General features: G+C 41.4%; 1 protein-coding gene across 1 annotated transcript in view; it reads left to right on the top strand.

Annotated features, from left to right (window-relative positions):
• The window catches only part of NECAB1 (N-terminal EF-hand calcium binding protein 1), a 185,932-nt gene that overhangs the window by 49,802 nt on the left and 109,808 nt on the right, over positions 1–26,322 (top strand). The window contains exon 4 of the mRNA XM_072803962.1: positions 23,817–23,842. Within this exon, the coding sequence (XP_072660063.1) occupies positions 23,817–23,842 (26 nt within the window). The remainder of the gene's footprint in view (positions 1–23,816; positions 23,843–26,322) is intronic.

Here is a 26,322-nt window from a genome sequence, read left to right as displayed (position 1 = left end):
TGTTAGTTAATTGAGTTTAAATAAAATAAAAATAGAAAAAAGATAAAGAAATGCCATCCCCATTAGGGACTCCACCTCCCTGCTCTCCTAATGGTTTCCCAGCAGTGAAAGGGACTTAGAGACTTGTGCCTGAGGACAGCGAGGAAAGGGGGGATGGGATATATGGGGTCTGGCTTAAGGGAAAAGGGCCTCCTGTAGCAGCTCGGAATGAAAGGAGGACAGTTTGGATCCTGGAAGGAATTACCGGAGGAGAGGGGACACAGAGGTGGCTCAGGCCGGAGAGGTCATGATAGCCAGGACCCCGTGCAGTGCAAAGGTAGACTCTGGAACATTCTTCAGGTGGGTCACAGGGAGCCTCCTAAAAAGGCGACCTACTTGTCCTTGGGCCCGAAGTTGTATCCGGTGCCAATGTACTTGCTGAACAAGTAGATGCAGAGGTACTGCGTTCTGAATTTTTCCATTGTTTCTCATCCCTTCAGGACAAGTGCTGGGTGGCTGGGTGGGAGGGAGGGTTGGTGAAGCTGCAGCTCTCATCGCAGAAGCTGTGTGCAGACCAGACTCGTCAGCGGGCTCTCGAGGGCCTGGCTGTGTGGGTGGGCTTCCTGGTGGCTGTTTGCTGTTTGTTTTACGTGGGCTGGAACATCTTGTCTGCTAGAGCTCTTTGCTCCTCAGAGGAGTCCTGGGCTGTCTAGCTCTGCACTGAGCACGACTAGAGCTGTTCACCACACTTCCAGGCTTTTCCAACGTAGGACTTTTTCTGCAGAGCTGCAGTGTCAAGACAGTGCTGACACTGAGATGGCCAGACCATCTTTCCTGTATTGTTTTTCTCAGTGAATCTCGGTACGTCACCCATGATTCTTACGGTGTGTGTTTAAGAGCCTTGTGACTATTGCCAAGGCCTTGCAGGACATGATTGTAGGTGCTGGAGAAGTGGCCTTAGAACGTGGCAAATGAGGATAGGCAGAAACGTGGAAGGTCACCTCTCTCGTGTCCCTTCCAGAATCATTCCTTTTGGTTGAATGCATGGATTGCTCCTGGTTTTCCTTCCCTCTTCATCTCCAAGAGAGTTCTAAGTAGCGCTTGCCCTAGCAAAGGAAGGAGGGAAGACTCTTTTTAGGTTTCCTCTTGTTCTTTTTCTTTGCAATTTCCGAAAACAGCTGTGGTTCACAGGGTCACAAGGGGGAAACTCTTTCATATTTTTTTTAGCGTGTAGCAGAAAAATGAACTTCGTTGGCCGCATTGCCTGTTATTAGAACTGGTTCATGCTCTCCCACCGGAAGAGTGAGACACGCTACGGGACGGGACCCCTCGGATAGTTCCAACGCTGGACTCAGATTTGTTTCATCTCACTCATACAGATACGTACCAAGCACTGGCTATGGGCTGGAAACTGTGGAAATTCAAAGTCTAGCGTCATTTTTAGACAGAAGTACTTCCTTCTGAGCAGGATGTTTCCTCTTATAGTTTTTGATCACTGACAGTGTATCAAGGAAGAGGAAAAACCAAGCTTCTTCAGGGAAATCTGGGTCTATAACTCTTTCATCTTTCATTTGAGGAAACCGAGTTCAAAGAAGATAGAGCAATTTCTCAAAATTATGACTGTGTCAGCCTGGGCTAGAACCCATGACTCCGGAACCCATTCCTACCTCTACTTTCTATTCTGTGCTGCTTCCTGACTTCCAGGTATATCAGACCAGAAACTCAGGTGGGAAGGAGATGGGATATGTCACTTTTCTTTTTTTCCCTGTAAGTCAGCGTAATTTCTATTTCGAGCCTCCTATTCTGCTGGGTGGTGGAAATGGAATCAGTTGCAGTCAATGGAGGGTCATTCTCCTCTGTTCCTGGTGGTTGTGTATTCCTGGTGCAAAATCACGGGAGAAGAGGGGCACGTGTTTGTCCCTGTGTTCAGCTCTCGGGGATGTATCTGCAGTGGTGTCTTCTTCCTGCGTGATCTTTGGTCAGGAGTTCGGTTCAGAATCTCCCTCTGCACATTCCCTTATTCCCAGCCCCTTAGCACTTTTCATGTCTCTCAGCTCCCGGGGCCACATCTCTACTGCTCTCAGAGCCTGATGATCCCTGTATTGTTCCCAAACCGGTCTCTATAGAGGTAGGCAGTTTTGTGAAGCTGTCGCAGGTCCTGCCCGGACACCCCACCCCCATCCCCCATAGATCTGCTGCTCCCATCATGCCAACCTAGAGGAAAACCAGTCTTTCTACCTGGGGATGAGTCACAGAGCCTCCCTGTTGTCCGATCTCACACTTCTTTACGGTCCTCCCACCGAAACACCACTTCCACTACAGACTTGGCCTTGAAGGGAAGACAGGGTAAATGACCTTTGGGAAGATAACACATGAATCTCAGTTCTTTCCATTTTCCCCTCTTCTAGGGAACTTGTATCTAGTTGAGGGGTAGGGAGGCTTAGCTGTTACCGAGTCATATTCTTCTAAATCTTTTTTCTTACCTGGGTCAAAAGTCAAGAATCCAACCCTTGGTATGCGTCAGGGTTCTCCAGAGAGTCAATAGGATATATTTTTATATAGAAAGAAGTTATTTTAAAGAATTGGCTCATGTAATTTTGGAGACCAAAGAGTCCCAATCTGCAGGGTGGGCTGGCAGGCTGGAGAGCTTGAAGGAGCAAGTATTGCAGCTCAAGTTTAAAAGCCATCTGCTCGAGAGTTTTGTCTTGCTTGAGGGAGATCGATCTTTTTCTATCCATGTCTTTGTATGACCATGGCCCACCTACGTTATGAAGGACAGGCTGTTTTACTCTCACAGATCACTGGTGTAAATGTTAATCTCATCCAAAAACACTTTCACAGAAACATCCAGCATAATTTTGACCGCATATCTGGGCACTGTGGCCCAACCAAGCTGACATGTAAAATTAATTATCACACTCCTCTCTTGTTTGTGGTCTATCTTGTCTTTGGTTCTCTAAGAAAGTAGTAACCTATTCAGTAGTAACCTATTCAGTAGAAGGAAATAATAACAGATGTTGTGGGCATAAAAGCAGACGGGAAGACTTTGATTCATTCTTTGAAAATACGTACCATGCGTAATTATAGTACTTATATACTTATTTTGAACTATTATTAATTAGAGCTTTTCAATATGCTGTTTTATTAGTACACTTTCAGTTTCACAGGTGTTTATCTTTGGTCTCCCCCCGCCCTCCAAAAAAACCCAAAAGTTTCTCCAAAGCAGGCACTGGTTCATTTCCCATTGACTATAGTATTTTGTACAAATAGTAAATTCCATTAATCGAAAAAATTTATGAGCCATAGGTACGTATTTATACATTTATTTATTTAAGTAAAACCTTAAGCAGTTTTCAAGTGATATTTGTTGCAAAGAAAACATTTGAAGTATAACTGCTTTCACTTGATGTCTTTTTGATTATCTTGAGACCTTGCAATTTTTTCATCTTTATGGAAAATCAGAAAACACTGGTAAGTGGTAAAAATTAAGAGCAAAATTTCCAAAGTGAGCAATTTTTTTTTTCTCCAAATAGCGTGGTCGTTTTTCTTCTTTGAGTGTCATCTATGTTCCTAATTTTTGAAGTAGATTTTCCCTGAATAATTTTTAAAAGCCCACAAAGTAATGCTTATATCTTCTTTTGAGTTGCCGGGAGACCACAGGGTTTTCTAGAATGAAGTGCCACCTGGTACATCCTAAATTCTGTGAAGCAGAGCTTAAGCTGGGCTGAGTGAACAAAAAGTGACATCTCCTTAATTACCACAAAATGATACCTAGGTACTTTCATGCCAGCTTTAAGGTAACACTGAACATAGCTACGATTGTGTTTGATTTTAATGCCACTTACATAAGGTAACCTTTCAGACCTGGAATGACTCCACCAGTGTTGCCAACTTACCTTTAATAGGTATCCTTTGGGTGCACATGTCTTCAGTATGACCACATTTGGCCACTGGTATCTAATGCTTTCCTAGGCTTGTTATTGCAAAATAACTTTTGGTTTAACACTGAAATTGCAGGAGTAATTATTTCACTTACCCTTGATGCTTCACAAAGAAAGAAAATAACAGACATCTTATTGTCATCAAAATGGAAACTGCAGTAATTATGTCATAATAGATTTAAATCTGTGATGAACTTTGCTTGATCTCTGTTGAGATGGAACTGTGATCGTTCCAGAAGCCTCAAAGAATACTTTAAATAAATGTTTTATGGGTTGCTTATTGTAAGAGACTAGCTGTGACTGGTCTTCAGTCTTTTATAGCAAACGATTTAGGACAGAGAATTTAGCTTTAAGTATCTTTGATAATGAGAATGCGTCAATCAAAAATCAAGTATTTTTTTCAGTCGATGCTATTATCTACTTATTTGTTTATTCCAGTTATTTAGTGAGTGCTTACTGTATGCTAAACCATCCAGACTAGAATTGACATATAGTTTATTTATTTTGGGGGTGGGGAGAAGGAGGGGCAGAAAGAGAGGGAGAGAGAGTATCTCAAACAGGCTCCATGTCCAGCACAGAGCCCGACACAGAGCTCAATCTCAGGACCCTGAGACCATGACCTGAGCTGAAATCAAGAGTCAGGCGTTTAACTGACTGAGCTGCCCAGGTGCCCTGTAGAGTTTAAAATAATAGAAGGATTTAGATTTCTGAATATTATTTTTATGACAGATTAAAAAACAGATTTTATTTATTTTTTTCACTATTATCTGTAATAAAGCAATAAAGATAAGAAGATAAGATAAAGAAGGTAAATCATGTAAAGATTATTTGTCATGCATACAGAGAGCTGATAGGTAACGTAACACCATGCAAATCACGAATAGTTTAATAAAACTATTAACAAAACAACCATAGTTGATCATTGTATGTAGTTATAATTTCCATTTTTGTAACAAAATTATTTGCTTTTGAACTCTCCAAAGCCAGAGGAGAAAGGACCAGAATGGATTTTGGTTTAGAATTAATTTAATATGCCAAAAATTTTAAGAGGAGAGTATGACCTGTCAAGCAGAGTAGTCCTCAATTTACTTCAAATCATTTGAATTTTCTCTTCTAGATGTCAGAAAGGAATGGAGAGAGGAAGATCAAAGATGGACAGGCAGAAAGGAGAAACTAGAGAGATAGAAAAAAAGTAAATAAGATGGGATAGGAAAAGATAGTTTAATTACCTTTTTGATTTTAAGGCTTGTTTTCTTGAATGCAAAACTTAACTCCACATGATTGATGAAGTTGCTCTGGAAGGGGAAAAATATCTTCTCTAATAGTAATGATCCTTGATGCTCATTTCAATAAAATGAAAATGGCCAAAAAAAAAAAAAAAGAAAATGGCCCTGTTCACCAAGCAGCACATTTCGCCAAACATGTCATATAAGGGATCAGTAAAATTAGTAGAGAAACACTAAGGCTTGAAGGGACCCTGTGTGATGTCACAGAGGCTGGGTACTGGTGGACTGGAATGGATCGTGAACCGTGGAGAGAAGATAAATCATGTGAGGATTATTTGTCATGCATACAGAGAGCTGGTAGGTAATGTAACACCCTGCAAATCACCAAGTACGCTTTATTGGACAGCTTGGAGGAAGGACCCCTGCCATTAGGGAGCAGGAGATCTAAGATTTGAGTACTCTAATATTATTAGTAGGGGTCGGGTCTCTTTATTTCCATTGAAATCATTGAATTCCCGTTAGGGGGGGCACCTGGGTGGCTCGTTCAGTTAAGCATCTGACTCTTGATTTGGGCTCAGGTCATGATCTCAGGGTGGTGGGAGGTGGAATGAAGCCCCCCGTTGGGCTCTACGCTCGCCTGGGAGTCTGCTGGAGATTCCCTCTCTCCCTCCTCCTCCCTCTGCCCCTCCCCCTGCTCGTACTCTCTCAAACAAGTAAATAATTCCTTAAAAATAAATAAATAAATAAATAAATAAATAAATAAATAAAAATAAATAAATAAATAAATAAATTCCCATTTGGTTTTTGATTGTGTTTATTTCTTTACGTCCTCAGGACACAGGATTCAGTGTCACTTTCACTGAAATAAGTTAAAATGAACTAATATGGTTTGTTGTTTCCAGTTTTCTTGCAGGAGGAGGGGGTGTTTGTGGAGAAATCAGCATCAGCAAAGTCTCTGCTTGATAACCCTACATGCTCACTCATTGTGGGCAAATATCTGATTTGACCATATATGAATGTCTGTCAGGAAGAGGGCAAGCTACCATCTGCCACGATCCTACTGAGCACAAAGCACTGTTCTAAACATTTTATGCTGTTACCTTCTTTTAAATTACCACCATCTATCATGGTGACGAAAAATTCAGTGACTTACCCAAGGCCATACAACTTGCAAAGAGTGGATCAGGGAGTCAAACCAGAATTTTGTGTCTTCAAGTTTGAATTTTCTTATCATGTGTCTCCCCATTCATCCCCAACTTAGCTATGCCCATTTTAAATAGAAGAAGCTGAGGCGATCGATTGATTTGCCTATAGCAGCTCACTGATACATCTTAGAGTAATTATTTTTTAGCTTTTTGGGGGGAGGGGATACAAATTTAAATCCATACTCAGTTTTATCTTCTCAGTTCCATCCTTATAAAAAGACCTTAAAAAACTAGTATTCAGGGTACCTGGCTGGCTCAGTTGGTAGAGCATGTGACTCTTGATCTCAGGGTCATGAGGTCAAGCCCCATATTGGGCATGTAGCCTACTTTTAAAAAAAAAATAAAATAAAAATTTTAAAAACCCTTATTTTTTTTAAGATTTTATTTATTCATGAGAGACACAGAGAGAGGCAGATACACAAGCAGAGGGAAAAGCAGGCTCCCCTGCAGGGAGCCCGATGTGGGACTCGATCCTGGGACTGCGAGATCATGACCTGAGCCGAAGGCAGACGCTCAACCACTGAGCCACCCACCCTAAAAAACCCTGATTTAAATATATATATATAAAGAAGAGAAAAAGGAAACTAGTGTTCACCCAGTTGAAATAAAGCTCACAATTTTTCTCTAATGATAAGCTTATGTTTAATAGTTCATTTTTTACCTTTTCGAATTTGCAGCAATCCTAAAATACAGATAGTACTATTTGAACCTGAGAAGAACATAGTTATACTTGGGTGATTATTGCACAAAAGTGTTCCCAGGGAAATTGTCTCTCTTGAAGCCAATCTCCCACAGGAAAATGCTTAGACAGGGAACCCGGGCGAGGGCTGGGAAGGCGGCACTCTTCATGTGCTCTGTGATTACACTTGGTCAGTGCTTGGTAGTACCACCAAGTCAAGGACGGTGGCTCAGAGAGACGACGTGACTACGTACGTTGTGCCTGTCCAACCTTTTTTCACTGAATATTTCCATTGAGACTTTCTTTGCTGCTCCTAGTGCCACACCCAGAAACCAGATCCTCTGACGTAGCTGAGCTATAGCACAAAAACAGGAAGAAAACTACCTAAAAATACTGGCTAGGAGGTCACTGGTAATGAAAATATGAGAATTCAGTTCAAACTCCGCGAGTCTAACTGAAAAAATTTCACTATTATCACCCACCAGTGGTTCTCAATTTTTGCCTGCACATTATAATCACTTGAGATCTTTTTGGAAGATCACTAGGCCAACAGTACACCTAAGACCAACTAAGTAAGAGCTCTGGGGACAGGAGCTTGGCATTAGTATTTTTAAAGCTTTCTAGGTGATTCTATGAGCAGGCAAGGTTGGGAATCTGCACAATGACCTGTTGCTTTACCTGGTGCACCCCTGACTCCTGGGAGACCCCCTGTATGTAGGAGGTACTCATAGAACACCGAGAATGACACTAGGAAGTCGTCAGGAGTTCACCAGCCTAGGAGGGAGATAACGTGTTATGTTTATCAGCTAAATAACAGTTCAAGGCAGGACCAAGTTGGTTGATTTGGAGAGAAAAGCTGTGGAAGCTAGGGTTTCAAGGATAGTTCGGAGGTACTCAAACTACCACATTGGTTTTTGTGTTTGTGTCTATATGCAGTTTTCAGGTGGGTAAACAGAGAAGATTCATGGCTTTAATCAGATTCTCATTGGGGTCAGCATTACAGAAGAGGCTGGGAGTCACAGCTGAGGGCTCGGGGGAGTGGAGGTCAAGAAGGGCTGGTGTGGTCAGAACCAGAACAGCATCGTGTAGATGGGACACCACACGGCATTGAAGGGGCTCACTGCGACAAAAGGAAGGAAGGGAGGGAGGAAGGGAGGAAGGAAGGAAGGAAGGAAGGAAGGAAGGAAGAAGGGAGGGAGGGAGGGAGGAAGGAGGAAGGAAGGAAGGGAGGAAGGAAGGAAGGAAGGAAGAAGGGAGGGAGGGAGGGAGGAAGGAGGAAGGAAGGAAGGAAGGAAGGAAGGAAGGAAGGAAGGAAGGAAGAAGGGAGGGAGGGAGGAAGGAAGGAAGGAAGGAAGGAAGGAAGGAAGGAAGGAAAGAAGGAGGAAGGAAGGAAGGAAGGAAGGAAGAAGGAAGGAAGGAAGGAAGGAAGGAAGGAAGGAAGGAAGGAAGGAAGGAAAGAAGGAGGAAGGAAGGAAGGAAGGAAGGAAGGAAGGAAGGAAGGAAGGAAGGAAGGAAGGAAGTCTTTCCAAGTCCAGGGGAGAGAAAGAACGAAGTTATGGAGGTAGGAGCATGCCCACTTAACTAGCACAGTGAAGCCTTGGAGCTCTATGGGGGATTATTTTTTAAAATATTTTATTTATTCATTTGAGAGAGAGAGAGCAGGAGCCGAGGGAGGGGGAGAAGCAGACTCCTCGCTGAGCAGGGAGCTCGACGCGAGGCTCAATCCCAGGACCCAAGATCATGACCTGAGCCGAAGGCAGACGCTTAACTGAGCCCGAGATTTTTTTTATTAAAATGTTGGAGATATTCTTTTTTTCTTTCTTCTAGCATGCTACTGTGAGCATGCTACTTTTTGATTAATAATAATAATAATAATAATTGTGGGACACCTGGGTGGCTCAGCGGTTGGACGCCCGCCTTCAGCCCAGGGTGTGATCCTGGAGTCCCGGAATCGAGTCCCACATCGGGCTCCCTGCATGGAGCCTGCTTCTCTCTCTCTGCCTGTGTCTCTGCCTCTATCTGTGTATCTCTCATGAATAAATAAAATCTTTAAAAAAAAAAATCGTTAGGCTATATACGACTATCATTGGGATACACACGAGACTGGAAATAATAGATGCCCATATTCGAAGTGACCTGAATGGTTAGGGGATGAGATAAGAGGGAAAGGGTTGTCACTGGAGGTGCTGTTTCACCTTTTGAATGTTTGCCCTGTTGTAGATTGTTGCCTGCTAAAAAAAAAAAAAAAAAAGAAAGAAAAAAAGGTACATCACATGCATGATGATAAAGATGAAGCTCTCAATAGCATGATGTTTGAAATAAACTTGTACAATTGAGTTTTGGAAATCTCAGTAAAATTAAGCAAAACAATGAGGTAGGTTAATGTATTGGTCCTGAAGGGGGGGATATGCAGGCCACTGACAGGATATATTGCTCAGCATTTGTATGTAGACTTCTATATTTACTTATGTTTAAATTAAAAAGGGTTTTCTTTGGGAGTGATTAAAAAATATATATAAGACCTCTATCCAGCCGTATTTTTGAGTGGATAAATTAAAAAGTTGAATGGAATGGATTCTATTGGATATTAGAGATAGAAGATGTATGTAAAGCCCAAAATGTTGTTACCAAGTATCCTCTTTACTTCCCCTCCCCCAACTCACATACAGAATTTAGAATATCCATTAAGCATGTGACTTCTGATTTCCTCTCCGGTCATGATTGGGGTCGTGGGTTCAAGACCCGAGTCAGGCTCTGTGCTCAGCAGGGTGTTTATCTACTTGGATGCTCTCCCTCTGCCTCTCCCCTCCCCACTTGCTCTTCTTCTCTCTCTAAAATACATAAATTAAAAAAAAATCTAGAACATCGAAAACTTGATAACAATACAGAAGAAAGTTGGAAGAGATACCATATATCTTGATGCCACACAATAAACTGTCTCTTCCTTCACTTACAATGAACATTTTTGCACTTTTTAACTTAGTATAGTGCTTACTTTTGGGAACTTCTATCCTTTCCAAAAACCTATACAGATCCCAGAAGAATTGATTTTTTTCCTCTCGTATACATACAAGGCACATGAATGTATTTTGTGACAACAGAATATTGATTTTTAATAGAAAAAAAAAGGAAAGGATTCATTTCTTACTTCTAAAGCTATCTTTCTTTCCTAGATTGAACAATTTTCTGAAGTGTTTCTCCACTGGTCTTTTTTTTTATTGTTTGCCTGATGGCAAAGGTTGAATTCTGAATGGCAACGTGATGTTTAAAATAAGGCAACAAGATTGAATTTTAGAAATGCTAGGAAGAAGGAGCAAACATTTTCTGAGGCACACCGAATTCAGAGTTATGCAAACAATTTTTATCATATAAAAAAGGTACAAATATGCCCCCAAACATCATTTTTTCTACTCTCCAAAGTAGCCTTTATATTTCTTAGTTCTTTTCATCTTTTGAAAAGATTTAGACATTCCCAGTCATAGCAAACTTTCTTAAGACAATTTTCTTTTTTTTTTAAGACAATTTTCTGATGCTTTATGTATACTTCTAAAAAATCTGTGTTTTTTGAAACTTAACCCATCTTATGAAACCCCCTTATTCATGAAGCCATTTTATATAATGTAAAACAATCATTTACCTAGAAATTTTATTAAGTAATACATAAGAAGATGGGAGAGTGTGAACCTTTAACACTTTGTTGACATTATTTGGAAACCCTTTAAAATGTAGGACCATAAACTCCTTTTTAGTTAAAATTGGGCTTTTTAACAATCCAGTTATTTTAAGATATTAGACAATAGAGACCTAACTTATTTGTGATAGAACAAGAGCAGATTCCGGTTGTTATTTGCACATTGTGCTGATGTTTCTGATGCAAAACACGTTTCTTGGAAATAAATTCCAGGGGCACCTGGGTGGCTCAGTTGGTTAAGTGTCCGACTATTGATTTCGGCTCAGGTCATGATCTCAAGGTCCTGGGATCAAGCCTTGCATCAGGCTCTGCATTGGAGGTAGAACCTGCTTGAAATTCTCTCTCTCCTTCTGCCCCCACCCCCCACCCCACTCACGTGCTCACTCTAAAATAAATCTTTAAAAAAGAAATTCTGAGAACTAAAACAGAGGCATTAAAATCAGTCTGCACGATAGCAGCTCTCCGTATTGGCACTTCTCAAAGTGCAGGCCACAGACCCACAGTGGCCCACAACCTGTTACTTGTCCACCTGAGATAAGGAAACTTGACGGTGTTTGACATTGCGATGATATTGAAGCACATTATCTAGTAATTCATTTTTACAGTTTTATATATATATATATATAGAACTCTTACTCTGGCAGAAAATGGAAATTTAAAAATCTCACCCTTCCCCAAGGAAAGTTCAAGAAACACTGCTCTGGAGAATGTTTGTGGGGCTCCTGAAAGAGTTCTGGGTAGAGAAGGGGCTAGATAAGAAACAAGGCTGAGGTGAGAGGAGGGAGGGAAGGGCTCGCCACCGCGCTGTGGTAGACACAGCTGAGCCAGCAGAAGTCCCAAATTTTAATGTCCCTCATGGAGGGAAGATTAATTTTGGAGAAGTGCTGTCATTAGTATGAATTTTCAGTCTTTTTTCAGCCACATGTGACAGACGCTAAACTCAAAGTAGATTAAGAAAGAGGAAAAGAGAGAGAAATCATTGATTCCATGACTAGAGAGAGACTCTTGGTGTAACAGCTTGTCACAGGGAATCTAGGGACTTGGGGTCATTATTCTTACTCATTCATGCTGTCCCACTGCTTCTCCTGCCTCTCCCTCCAGTTGTTTCTCTCTCAGGATTGTCTCCATTCCTTCTACCACAGATAAGATTATGCCATGTGGCGAGAAGGGTGAGCGGCTTTCGGTAGTGCGAGGCTCTATCCTATTACCTCAGCCCCTCCAGAGGTAAGAGGGAGCTGTGCTCTTAAGAGGCCATGCACAAAATCCCCGGGGAGCACTCTCAATGGCCCCATTTACACAGTGGGCTCAGTCCGGGGCCGTTCATCACAGCTGAGGGGAGAGGAGACTATTTTCTTGCACACGCATGTGGCCAAGTGGATTGGGCTGAGGTAGGGAGGAACTGGGGTATTGGGTCAGCAGCTCCTTAAGAAACCTATAGTTGGGGGCAGGTTCCCCAGAGATGGGGGTGGTGATGGTAGAGAAGAATGAAGAGATGAGTAGACTAAGCAAGAGAGGTCTACTGCCTTGTAGAGACTAAGCTTTTCAGTGTCACAGCTCATTGGTTTGAGACATAGCAGGAGGTGGAAGAAATAAGAACGAAGACCAGAAAAGGAAAAGGGAAGAACTCCCCAGCAGACACTGGGAGGAGCCCTGATTGGGGGCAGCCGGGGAGGGGCTCGGGGTTGAGCAATAGAGAGGAAGCAGTGAGACCACAACAGAAAAGGGAATTGGAAGGGTGGGGAGCCCCATGCTCGTCCTATGAGGACCTGAGCCACGGGACAGCTTTTCAGTTCTGGAAGATACAGATGTCAGTCAGCCAGTTAGAGCTCAGCATCCTCTCACAGCCGAGAGCGTAACTAAGCCCGAGCAGCTGCTAGTGGTTATTTTACAATTCGGCAATGAGAAACCTCAGCCATGAAAACAGTGTCTGGTAAACTTTTATTATTTTTCCCGGAGCCTCCACCCCAGTATTTCCTTTTTTTTTTTTTTTAAATTTTGTTTGTTTATTCATGAGAGACACAGAGAGAGGCAGAAACATGGGCAGGGAGAGAGGCAGGCTCCATGCAGGGAGCCCAATGCGGGACTCGAACCCAGGACCCCAGGGTCACGCCCTGGGCCTAAGGCAGGAGCTCAACCGCTAAGCCACCCAGGCATCCCCAGTATTTCCTTATTTATGTGAGATAACTGGAAAGCCAGAGTAGGGTTTGGGTTTTTTTTTTTCTCCCCTACACACGAAATACCTTTTGCGGAAAGAATGTCTGTAAAACACAGATCCGTTACACTCTCCATACGCGGCAACACTCAAGGTGCAGTTTTCAACATTATTTGTGTCCACAAAGCTGCTCAAAATCAGAGCCTTGGACACAACTGTGACTTAAGGTCCCGTGGGCGACGCCTCGAATGGGAGGTGTCGAAGTCCATCTCTTGACTAACGCCCGCAGTTAGCTACAAGACTCCTTCACGAGCCGTGAACAAGGCGGTGCTTGTGGGGGTGCTTGTGGCCCGTGAGGGCAGCTCCCAGGTGAGAAGTAGGCCAAGCAGCTGCAGCTGCCCTCAAGCTGTAGTCCTGGGCCCGGTGGCGGCGGCAGCATCACTGGAGGCTTGAGAGGAAGGCCTAGGCCTGCGCCCTCCTCACGACGGAGACCCTCGGGCCCGGGCTCAGCAGCCCTGTCCGACAGGCTCCGGGCCTGGCCCACTGGGGAGGCCCAGGAGGTGAAGCCGGCTTGCAGCTGGAGTTGGAAGACGGGCCTAGAGGCCCAAGTAAGTGTTAGGACCCGTCCAGAGAGAGGAGACTTGACCGTGCCTCGGGGGAGTTTTATTCCCGTCGGTCTCCTCCACTAGCCGTGGTGCGCGGCCTACGAGAGAGCCAGGCCAGATGCGCCATTGTCTGTTTGGAGGCCGCCCTCCCGTGTGAGCGGGTCCCGTCTCCTCCTAAATGGACCTTGGACGTCGGGAGAGCCAGGGAAGGAGGTCGGAGAGGGGATTCGGCTGACGGAATGGCCGAGCTGATGCTTACACAATTACCAATAAATTATAACACAGGTGTTCTTTGCGGATGGTTTCCCTTCTAAGAAATACCTGACTTGAGGCCCAGTGTCACGGGTAAAGGCCGCTTACTAAAATCACCCTGGCACCTTTTCTGACAGAGGAGCCACACCTTGAATTTCTGAAGCATCATCTCTAAATGTTACGCCTGAAAATCTACACAAAAAGACAAATCAGTCTCCAGGTGGTTCAGATGCTCAGCCAGATTTAGAAACTTCTAAGAAAAAATTAGAAAACAGTCACGGATATGAACCAATGAGCTGTCTGCCTTTTTTTTTTTTTTTTTTTTTTTTTCTTGGTTTTGTTTTGTTTTAATTTTCGGTCTGCACAAAGAACTACGCCTCCCCATCCTCAGGCTATACCTGTGCTTCAGGCTCCTCCTCCCTGTGTCTTCCTGGCGGGCGTCTCCCCACCGGTTCCCACCTCTGTCCCCTCTGCCCGCTGGTTCCAGCCTGGGGATGTGACCTTCTCCCTCCATTCCAGCTCTCACCATGTCACCTTAGTTTTCCCTTATCTCTTGCTTTTGTGTCCCATTTCTTCAGAGTCATGTGGACATGGTTCTTGCATCTCTGAGGCCCCCAATCTCAGGGAAGGACTGAAAGCGTTGTTCATAAGTTGCCAAAGACCTCAAATGTGAACTGTACTGATTCTTCTTCACGCCTTACTGCATCTTTTCTTCAGTCTCAAGAGCTCTTGGAACTCTCTTCTAGACTTCTGAGACCCCGGGCTGATTCCCCCCCCCCCCTTTTTTTAATCCTCTGCCTGCCCTGTTTAGCCTCCTCTGCAGAATGTGGTATTTGTCTTCCTCTGTCTTATTTCACATATATGATGCCTTCAGGGTCCCTCCATGTCTTCCCAGATGTCAGGAGTCCCCTTTTTCGTGGCTGAATAATAGTCCTACGAATGTCTCACAACTTCTTTATCCGCTCATCCGTCCATAGGCACGTAGGTGGCTTCCATGTCTCCACCATTGTAAATAATGCTGCGGTGCATACACGGCTCCTTGAGTTAGCATTTTTGTTTTCTTCATTTCAATACCCAGCTGTGGGTGTCTATTGCTAGAACTTGTGGTAGTGCCATTGTTGGCCTTCTGAGGACCCTCCACAGTGTTTTCCGTAGTGCTCTACTGGTTTGCATTGCCAACAGCAGTGCATGACAGTTCTCTCCCCTCCGTCCCTCACCAACACTTGCTGTTTATCATCTTTTTGAGGAGAGCCATTCTGACAGGTGTGAGGTGGTGTCTCTGTGGAGATTTGATTTGCATTTCCCTGATGACTAGTGCTGTCGAGCACCTTGTCATGCACCTGTTGGCCCTTTGTATCTCTTTTAAAGAAGGTCTATTCAAGTCTCTGGCAGTTTTTCAATGAGATTGTTTCTTGGCTATTGAGTTGTATGAGTTCTTTATATATTTTGTGTATTAACTTCTTATCAGAGAGACATTTAAGAGATTTTTCTCCCATCCCATAGCTTGTCTTTTCATTTATTAATGGGTTGCTTTGCTGCGATTAAGTCCCACTTGTTTGTTTTTGCTCTTTTTGCCTTTTAGTGTCAAATCCAAAAAAAGTCGTTGCCAAGACCCAGTGTTCAGGAGCTTACCCCCACTTTTTTTTTTTTTTAAGGAGTTTTATTGTTGAAGGTCTTAAATTTTGAGTCTTTAATTTCCATTTTATTTATTTATTTATTTTTATTTTTTTATTTTTTTATTTATGAGAGACACAGAGAGAGGCAGAGACACAGGCAGAGAGAGAAGCAGGCTCCATGCAGGGAGACTGATGTGGGACTCGATCCTGGGACTCCAGGATCACACCTTGAGCCAAAGGCAGACGCTCAACCGCTGAGCCACCCAGGCATCCCTAATTTCCATTTTAAACTTAAGTCTTAAATTTAAGTCTGAATTTGAGTTCATTTTTGTGTTTGGTGTAGGACAGGGGCCCAGTTTCATTCTTTGCCTGTGGCTGTCCAGCTTTCTCATCACCATATATTAAAGAGACGGTCCTTTACCCATTGTGTATTCTTGGCGCCTTTGACATAAATTAACTATGAATATTCATGGGTTTATTTCTGGGCTGTCTAATCTGTTTCATTGTTATGTTTTATGCCAATAATATACTGTTTTATCATAGATTTGTAATATATATCATTTGAAATCAGGGAGCATGATGGGCTCCAGCTTTGTTCTTCCTTCTCAAGATTGTTTTGGCTATTTGGGATCTTTTGTGGTTTCATACACATTGTAGGATTATTATTTTTATTTCTGAGAAATGCCATTGGAACTTTGATAGGGATTTCATTGGATCTGTAGATTGCTTTAGATTGTATGGACACATAATCTTCCAATTCATGAGCATAGAACATCTTGCACTTATTTGTGTCTTTAGTTTCTTTCATCAGTATCTTAAGGATTTCAGTACAGATATCTTTTACTTCCTTGGTTCACTATATTCATAGGTTTTTAATTTTTTTCATCCTAAATTGGGATTGTTCTCTACTGGGGTCTTAAACGATGGTCATCTCTAGGATTCAGTTCAAAAAGTATTAATCCAGTCCTTGCTTTGTGTCAGATCCTATTTTTAATGTTTGTATATAGTAGATGGGATAAAGTACCTGCCCTTGTGTGACTTCAGAATTCAATGAAGGAAAAGCAAGTTGGAGAGATCACTACCCTCACCTTTGGTAGGTGTGATGACATGGTGCTTTACATCGAAGTGTCCATCCATGGCTCTTTCTATGAACTATGAACACTTTGTAGTTTGACTATTCCTATGGTTTTGAGTGCTCCCTGTACTGATGACTCCAGATATCTATCACTGATCCGTAATTCCTGTATCTCATGGCTAAGAGCATTTTCAAAAAATATTTTATTTATTCATGAGAGAGAGAGAGAGAGAGAGAGAGAGAAAGGCAGAGACACAGGCAGAAGGAGAAGCAGGCTCCCTACAGGAAGCCCGATGTGGTACTCGATCCTGGGACCCTGGGACCATGCCCCGAGTCAAAGGCAGACACTCAACCACTGAGCCACCCGGCCATCCCAAGAGCTTTCCTGAGTTAAACACACCTGGGTTTGAATCCTGGTTCTGCCACTCATATGTGTGACCTCAGATAAGATACTGAACCTTATCTAAGGCCTAGTCCCTTCCTTGTACAATAGGGATCATGAAATCAGAGTTGTAGGAAGTGAGCTACACCAGGTAAAGCTTTCAACGCTGTACCTGGCATAAGCCAAGTGCTCCAAGTGTGTTGCTGCTATTTAACTTTGAGTTCTTTGGGGTCTTAAAAAATTTATTTTTATTTTTCCCTTTGCTTGATTCTTTGGGGTACCATGAGCTTTCATTTGGAATTCCCAAACTTCAGTTCATCTAATGCAATATAGTAACTGCCAACTTTCGAGCCAGCTCTTCAGTTCACTAAATTCCCAAGTTACTAAAATGACACAGAAATGAAAAGGTAGTGTTATTTTGTGGGTATAGCTTTGGAATCGACCACAGCATGTGGTAAAACATGTATTAGCTTCCTAGGGCTGCTGTGATAAAGTGTCACCAATTGGGTAGCTTAAAACAACAGAAATCTGTTCTGGAAGCTAGCAGTCTAACACCAGGCTGTTTGCAGGGCCATGCCGTTTCCAAAGTTCCAGGGGAGAATTCTTAGTTCTTCCTCCACTTCCTTGCTTCTAGTGCTTGCCAGCAGTCCTTGGTGTTTTTGACTCAAGGCAACATCACACTCCAGTCTCTGCCTCCATCTTCCCAGGACCTCTTCTCCATGTCTGCCTCTGAGTCCAAACCAAGGCCAACCTTAACTCAGTATGACCTCACCTTAACTTGATTATATCTACAAGGATCCTATTTCCATCTATGAATCCATCGATTCAAGATGTTGGGTGTAAAACTTGAACAAACCTTCTTGGGGGAGGTCAACCCAGTACAAGGCACATAGAAAGTGTTTATTGTCTTGGACATGTAAGTGATTAACTTTTGCCTTGAAAAATAGAATGTTTATCTAATCTCCTTGTGTCTCTCACAGGAGACCTTGTGTTTATGTGTGGAAATAGTCTGACCTTAATCTGTCTCAGTATTAGCAAGATTCAGATTCTTGTCTGTGTACCTCCTATAAATTCCTCCTATAGAGGACACCAAATGCAAAGTCTATTATCACTATAGACTCTACTTCCACACTTCAAGCCAGCTGCTTGCCAAATGCTGCCCACTACAACACTCTTCAGCCCTCATCTCCATATACTTAGGACTGTTTTACCTGTAATTACAGGATCTGACCTCTTCTAGGTTCCAGGAGCAATTTTGGCCTTCAGCAGGAGGGATTTACAGAGCTCTTTCCAACGTGTACACAGTCACACCGTGTTGATAGCTTGGCCGTACATATTGCCTTGCTTCTGAAACTGAGTATTTGTCTTGATTATAAAAACCAGTTTTTAAGAAAATGATAATCATGTGAGGTAATGGATGCATTAGTTAACTTGATTGTGGTGATCATTTTGCACTGGGGAAAAAAATGTTAATGTTTAAAAAGAGCAATTTCAAAAAATAAAAATAAAAAAAAAATAAAAAGAGCAATTTCCATTTCTATGCTGGTTCTGGTCTTCTTGGCTCATCGCACAGTCCAAGGCCCTGTTAGATAACCTGTGTGGTATGGTCGTTCTTCTACAAGCGGGGACCAGCACGCATGCTACCTCTTGGGTCAGGGCTCTGGTGACTAAACTTGCCCCTGCCTATGGCGATATCTGAATAGAATCTGTTCCTGAAATCCCTTTGGCTACAATTCTGTGATGCTTTAGATGGAGAGGGCTCAGCTGAGAGAGCTCAGCTCATCTTAGTTTGTATCTACAGCATCTGCTCCATCAGAGGAGGCACATCCCAAATCTAGGCCCTAGTCTTTCTCACTGTCTGCCCTGTCCCCCTCCACCAGAGGGACAGACTCTAGGAAGACCAGACTCTTTATGACCAATTACAGATCTACTTCGTGGGGTTAAAAAACCCTTCCAACATATCTGCAAGGTCGGGGTCTTTATCGTTTTTCCGATCCCCCAATATTGCTCCTATTGATCTTCATTCATGCTGTTTTGTTTTTTGCGTCAGAACTCGCTGAACACATTTGCTCTGATGAGAATGGAAAGATACTCTGCTCAGATTATTAGTGAATTCTTAGTGAATTGGAAGATCATAATATTCTTTTGTAAGATGAACACTATGATAGCTGAGCATATTTGTTACTTAGCCAGCCTGCTAGTCTGCCAATAAACCAATGTGGGCATCGCTACAGTGCTCCCATCAGGGAGTAACTAAGCGTGTTGCTTGCTGAGTCACATTTTCCTTGCCTCAAATACTGTCTGGAGGTAAACATCTTCATAAGCCAGAATTAACTCCTTCGGGTTATTAGGGAGCTTAGCAGTGTTTAGCAAAGTGTTTTGCCAACTGAAGAAAGAAACCTCTTTGCACTGGTAATGTTCAGACTGGCGGGTGATGAACTGGAAGCTCAGTGAAATGTGAGGTGGGACTTAGATGTTAAAGCTTCCTGCTAAGATCCACAGCGTGTTAATTTTGAAGAAGCTAAAAATCTTGAATATAATCAGAAGCAAAGAAGGAGTTTAGAAGGGTGATTTTTCAGCAAGAAAGTCATAATCCTTTGTTCTTATTTATGCTGCAAAGATCTCTAAACCCATTGAAAAATGCTTCGGAGATAACTAAGAATATTAATGTGAAGCTAAAATTGTTTTGAGGTAGACCCTAGAATTGAGAGCGGACTTCTAAAGGGTTATATTAGAAAGATGCTGAATTCCCAAGTAGAAATCAGTCTGCACTTCCCAAATATTTTCTCTTTTCTTGACAGTAAACATACTTCTCAGGAGGGCGATTTAGCTCTTCAGAACTCAAGAGTGCCCAACACAGAAGAGTAAAGTCAAAACCTCAGCTCCCCCTAAGACGTGTAAATGAGGGTGTTTTCAGTGCATGTGGTGTCCTTGTTGCACTTGGAGCATCCGAGTGGTGCATTTTGCAGAATTGAGTGGTGGGTACAAACGGACAGATATATCGTAATTTATACCAAGTAGATTCATAAGTTAGCCAATATGAACCTTTTATGCTTAGCATCCTTGAGTCATTCTATCTATAATCACAAAATTTGCTCTTCCCATTATAAATGAAACCTTGTAATAAGACAAAAAGATTTGGAAAACTGTAAAGAAGGCAAAAGGCAAACCCACCCAGAGTCCCAGCATCCAGAAGCAACGTGGCCCACTGTTGGCGTTCTTACTCACTTTTTCCCAAGTCCTTAATATAATTGATTTTTTTTTGATCCTACGTATACCATTTATATCTGGTTTCACATTTTTACATAACTTCCACACATAAGCTTTTCTCAAGCTATTGACAACTCTTTAGATAGATTTTAATGATTATGTAATGATATGCAATTTGCTTAGTTATTCAGCTAATGAGCACTTAGTTTGTTTCCATTTCTCCCCCTCACTTGTCAGTCGGGCTGCACTGAATGTCTGTGCTTTCCCCTGCCTTGGCATCTAGCTGAGGATGCATTCTGATAGGAACACCCCTCTGGGTCTGTTTCCATAAGAGTGTTTATAATGTAACTAGCATTTATTCTTTCCATCTAGCTTTCTTTAAAAAAAAATAGCATAGCTAAAAGATTATAGGTTTTCTTGCTATAAATGTGAAAAGAAGCAGGACAATATCACACGCTGTCAGATATACTGTAGGCTTATCTGCGGCTGAATATTCCTTTACGATCGCACGTTCCCACCAGACGGAGGTATCTCGGAAGAAATCAGTTATATAGAAACAACCCATCTGAGGCTACTCTAAAAACAACCATGCTTTTCTATGCACAACAAATTTAGCACAGAAACAGCTAAATAAAGGGGTGCTTGAGGGGCCAGTCACTATAGTACTCTGGGAACGTAGCCTTTTATTAAGGACCAAGTAAAACTAATGTCATGCAAATTACTCCAAACTATGTTTTATGATATATTCCATGTGATTCAGCTCTCATAGTGGATTGGACTGTTCATTCCTTTAAAATTGGAAATCTCATTATGAACCTGTGAACCATTCTGAGGAAAATACAAAAAAACAACGTTGTGACCTTTCATATCCTTTTCCAAGGCTGAAGTTCTATGAAAACACTAAGGTCAGGAAATGACACGTATGTGTTAGTGGCCAAAATGTTTGAAATGATACTAAACATTTTGAGGTGATCTAGTTCTGAATCCAGTAAGATTCCAAGTTTTGATAGTTTCACCTCGAAATCCTTCACATTTGACCATCCTTTTGGCCCTTCTCCCCATCTCTGCCTATCCATCCTGCACCTCTGATCAAGCTCTCATATTAGGTAATGGTTTTTTGGCTTGAAATCCTAACATATAAAAAAGACTTACAAATCCTATGTATTCACCACTGTTATTAATATTTATACACTATAAATTACACAAAAAGAAATGAAAAAGGTGTAAGGCTAAGTATACATACAGATATTTGAGAACTGCCAGATTTTTTTTTAAGATTTTTTTAAATGTATTTATTTGTGAGAGACCCGGAGAGAGAGGCAGAGACACAGGCAGAGGGAGAAACAGGCTCCCTGTGGGGAGCCTGATGCGGGACTCAATCCCGGGACTCCAGGGTCACAGCCTGAGCCAAAGGCAGATGCCAAACCATTGAGCCACCCAGTGTCCTGAGAACTGCCAGATTTGATAATGGCATTGAATCAATATTAATTTTCTTCACTTGTATGTAAGAGAACATCCTTATTTGTAGAAAATACACACTGAAGAATTTAGGGGTAAAGGGATAGCACATCTGCAATGTACGATCAAATGATTTGAAGAAACATACAGAGAAAGAATGTGATAAATGAAATAAAATGATGACAACTCTGTTGAGGGAGTTAAGTGAAGAGATTTCACCTAGAAATTTGTAGATTTGAAATTACTAGTCTGGGCCAGTTGATCCCACACTGGAGTAATCAACCCATGGAGGTGTGCAAGACCATCCAATGGAGGTGCGTAGGAGTCCTCGAATTTTACATATATTATTACCCTAGTAATAATGTCCAAACTGTTCTCTAGGCCTCTTTTTCACCCTCTTTTTGTCTAACTGCAACCCATGTGCTAGTGACCTTTCTAAAGTATAAATCTGACGATGTCACTCAGCTTCTTTAAAATCCTCTGTGATGCCAAGTTCACAAGAGAGAATGTAGAAACCTTCTAGATGATCACATGAGGCTATTCATTGTTTAGTCCTATTTCTTTATTAATGATCTATGTTCCAGCCAAAGGAACTACTCCCCATTTGCATATTTTTTCTTGCAAATAGTGTTTCTTCTCACTGGAATGTTTTTCCTTTGTCTGCCTTTTCTACTCATTCAACCCTTGAGATGTCGCTGCAAAATTTCATCCTCTATAGTCCCTGATACTCTTGCACTTAGCCACTTCCCCCATAGCAACGATTTTACCACATTTTAATCATTTACCGTACAAGTGTACCTCTAAATCCAGCTGCTAGAGACTAGGGAGTGGATATCCTCATCTCAGTACCTGTTGCACCCTGATTGACCTGTGGCGGTTAGAACAGTGCCTGGCACACAGCAATGAATGCCTGTGGGGTGAATGAATGCATGAAGGAGCAGAAACCCACGCTGAAACTACCACAGAAGACTCTTTTATCCAAAATCAAATATTAAAAAAAAAAATCAAATATTCAACATCTGAGGATAACATCCTGAATTTAAAATTATATTACAACTAGTGATGGAAAAAAAAAAAAAAAGACCCAGTGTTTGGAATGCTTCCACTCATACCGGGCCTGCCTGCCGCATGGAGGAGGACTGGGTGATCACGGCTAGTTCCATTGAGCTTTGACCTACGGGGCAGCTGGACAGTGTCCAAGATTTTCAGTTAATTGATGTTTGCAGCTGACTTTTAGTAAGTCTTACCATCTTTAAGAGGTCCACTCTTATTCCAATTTTATTTAAATTTACCAAAATTAGGAGTGTTGGATTTTATTAAGTTCCCATCTAGTATTTATTTTATTTTATTTTATTTATTTATTTATTTATTTATTTATTTATTTATTTTTATTTATTTATTTTTTCCCCATCTAGTATTTAATACGAGTGTTCTCCTCTAGGTTATAATGTAACCTTATATTGACTTATTGCTTGATATTTGGACCATTCTTGCATTCCTGTACTGTGCCCGCCATGGTCAAGACATTGTTTTGATAGGAATATTTTCTCTGCTGTTCTATACTTTATAAGAGTAAGAGGTGACTATTCTTTACATGTAATATTTACGCCATTGAATATTTGTTATGTTTCAGAGGTCATTCCAAAAAGGCATTGAGTCAAACTTAACCTCAGTGGTTGAGTATGGAACCATTATAGCCATTCTATCAAGTCAGAAATCATGATAGCTAACATTTATTAAGTAACCTTTTATGCCAGTTACTCTTTTAACTGCTTTATATGTATTAACTCACTTACATCCTATTGCATTCATATGAAACAGAACTTACTATCCTTATCTTGTGGTTGAGGAACTGAGACCCAGAGATGCCAAGTACCCAGGGTTACATGGGTGGTAAATGGTAGAGTCAGGATTTGAACTCAGGCATTCTGGCTCCAAAGCCTATAAGCTTAATACTTAGGCAGTATCCTCCAGCAGGATACTGGGGGAAACACAAACCCAGGAATTATTTGTTCAAAGACAGAATCTGATAAAACCGGGGTGCCTGAGTGACTCAGTTGATTAAGTGTTTGTCTTCAGCTCAGGTCATGATCTCAGAGTCCTGGGATCAAGCCCTGCATCAGGCTGTCTACTTCTCCCTCTCAAATAAATGTGTTTTTTAAAAAAAAAGAATCTGATGTAATTGTCATTTAATATGATTAAGTAATGGAGAATTTATAAGAGAAATGCTATAACTACATATCATCTATTAATACAGTAGTATAGATTGGGGAATAACAGTATTTAACTATTTAAAAACTTAAATATTACCAAAGTAATACTTTTTTTTTTCTTTTTCTTTTCAGCAACCTTGACACAGAAGAACTATGCGGTAAGTTGTGGTATTTTGGGGGGAAGAGGTGGGCAGTCAAACTCACTACTTTGCTTTAGAATGAAAAAGAATACCATTTTATATAAACTCCTATATACCCTGAAATTAATGTCCTAGATTAGGAGTTTTGGAACATAGTAAAAGATAATTGAGATCTCAAGGGATTTATCCTGTCTGTGAGTTTTACTCAAGCTTGTATTTCACTGGAGAAAGAGTTGGGGCTCATTAATTTGTTCATGGAGAATTGTTTTGTAGTTGGTACAGTTAGTTTTACAATAGCAAATTCTCCACTAGTTTGAATATATTTTTACATTGGTTTTTAATAGGACTTCATTATCCTCTTCAAGTAGTTTGCCTCTTATTGCCGTGTTTCAAAGTTGACCCCCCCTTCACATGTAAGAGCAACTTTGTTCCATACCTGCCTAAACAGTTCTAGAATTTTATTTTATTTTATTTTATTTTTTAACATTTCTAGAATTTTAAATGTCACTCGCAAAACCAGTTTCAATAGAGGAATTTCTACAGATTGCTGATTTATACAGCCTCTTCATTTATTTTCTTCATCTTCACGGTTGGAAACAAAAGTCAAAGGCTGGGAATGTGGAAAAGGCAAAGATTTCTGAGCTTTATTATTTTTTAAAAGATTTTATCTATTTATTCATGAGAGACACACACACACACAGAGGCAGAGACAGAGGCAGAGGGAGAAGCAGGCTCCATGCAGGGAGCCCACTCGATCCCGGGACCCCAGGATCATGCCCTGAGCTGATGGCAGATGCTCAACTGCTGAGCCACCCAGGCATCACAAGCTTTATTTTTTGTTATGAAAAAAAAACAAAAAACAAAACTATGGAGCATTGTGAGACTATTCAGTGTGAAACCATCATTTTTCTCTGAATACTGAGAAGTTAAAGAAGTTTTTTTCAGAAGTTTTATGTTTTAAGGTAGTTACATAAGAAAACCTCCTGTCCAAGTTTGATTTTTTTTATTCATCTAGGTTTTTTAAAAATAATTTTACAGATGAGATTCTTTAAAACTCCTAAATGAAGTCACAGGCACTTCCTGAACATCTTCCAATTCTTACAAAGTTAAAGTTTACCAAATCATCACAGAGTCCCTTTTACAATATTCAAGAGTGGTCATCTTTCATTTCATCAAAATTGTAGGACAACGCCAAGCGAGGTTATGTCAGGACAAAATATCAGAACACAAGGTTTCAAGAAAATCACTCCAAACAACACAAACTCATCATAAGCTTTCCAGTTTTCCAGTGGTCATAAAACACTGTTTTCTGTTCCTACATAATGTCTAGCTCCTGTTCAGTGAGAAGAATCCAACTGAAAAGCACATTGTCTATGCAGAAGCCAGGTATCTGATACCAAGGCGTGTTATGATTTTGTTAATTATGGAACCCTGGTAGAGAAAAACAGAGAAAAAATCCTGGCATACTTTTACACTTAATTCAAGCATAACCCATCCACACACACGTATGAAACTGTGCCAAGTGGGCAAAGGGGCCAGTAGGACCATGGCCACCAGGCTTTCTAGAGAACAGCAATCACTATAAAGGTCAAGTTGTGATCCATTCTCATCCATGCGCATATAGTCCCTGCCAGTGAAGTCGGGAGATGAAGCAGAGAACTGAGATTATCTTGATAATTTTGTGAGGTTGGGAGACCCGTTTGCCTCACGTGTCTGGATAGGTCAGGCCAAAGTAATGATTTCCTCAAATCATCCAGGTAATTCTTTTTGTTTCCTACTCAATTTTGTGTAGATAGGCATGGCTTGTGAGAAAGCAAACTCTTAGGAGGGCTTTTAACAGAAAGACGTTTATGGTTCCTCTTTATTTGCTGTGTGGCTAATGTATTGTCATTAAGGAATATTACATTATTCGCTCTTAGTATGATCCGTGTATCTTAATCCTCTTCAAAAACAAAAGTTTGTCTTTTATAATAATCGAAGTAGATTAGGAACCTACTCTGTATTTATTGGGAGAAGATTTGACTATGATTTTCCCCATAGTTAGAGCATTGGCAAATGGATTTTTTTTCTTTTTTAAGAGAGAGAGAGCATGCAAGCTGGGGATAGGGAGTGAGGCAGAGGGAGAAGGACAGGGATGGAGAGAGAATCCCAAACAGGCTCCACTCCCAGCCAGAGCCCGCTGTGGGGCTTGATCTCAAGACCCTGAAATCATGACCTGAGCTGAAATCAAGAGTCGGTTGCTTAACAGACTAAGCCGCCCAGGCTCCCCTAGTGTATGGGGTTTTAATGCAGCCAACTTGCTCTGTGTTTTTAAAACCAGCGATACTAGTATTCCCAATCGTGTGTTATAATCCTCCCCCTCTCTGTTCAAGAATGTGCATTTTAATTTCCAGAGTATAGCTTCATGTCTTGTTATTTTGTAAATATAAAGTAAATATTTAAGTTGGATTCTAATCAAAACCAGATGCTTCAGTACAAGCAAGTAAAATCTGTCGACT

The sequence above is a fragment of the Canis lupus genome, chromosome 28 (genome assembly GCF_048164855.1).
Source record: "Canis lupus baileyi chromosome 28, mCanLup2.hap1, whole genome shotgun sequence".
Taxonomy (NCBI): Eukaryota; Metazoa; Chordata; class Mammalia; order Carnivora; family Canidae; genus Canis; species Canis lupus.
Note: the sequence above shows the minus strand (reverse complement) of the source record. Positions and strands in the feature narration are given on the sequence as shown.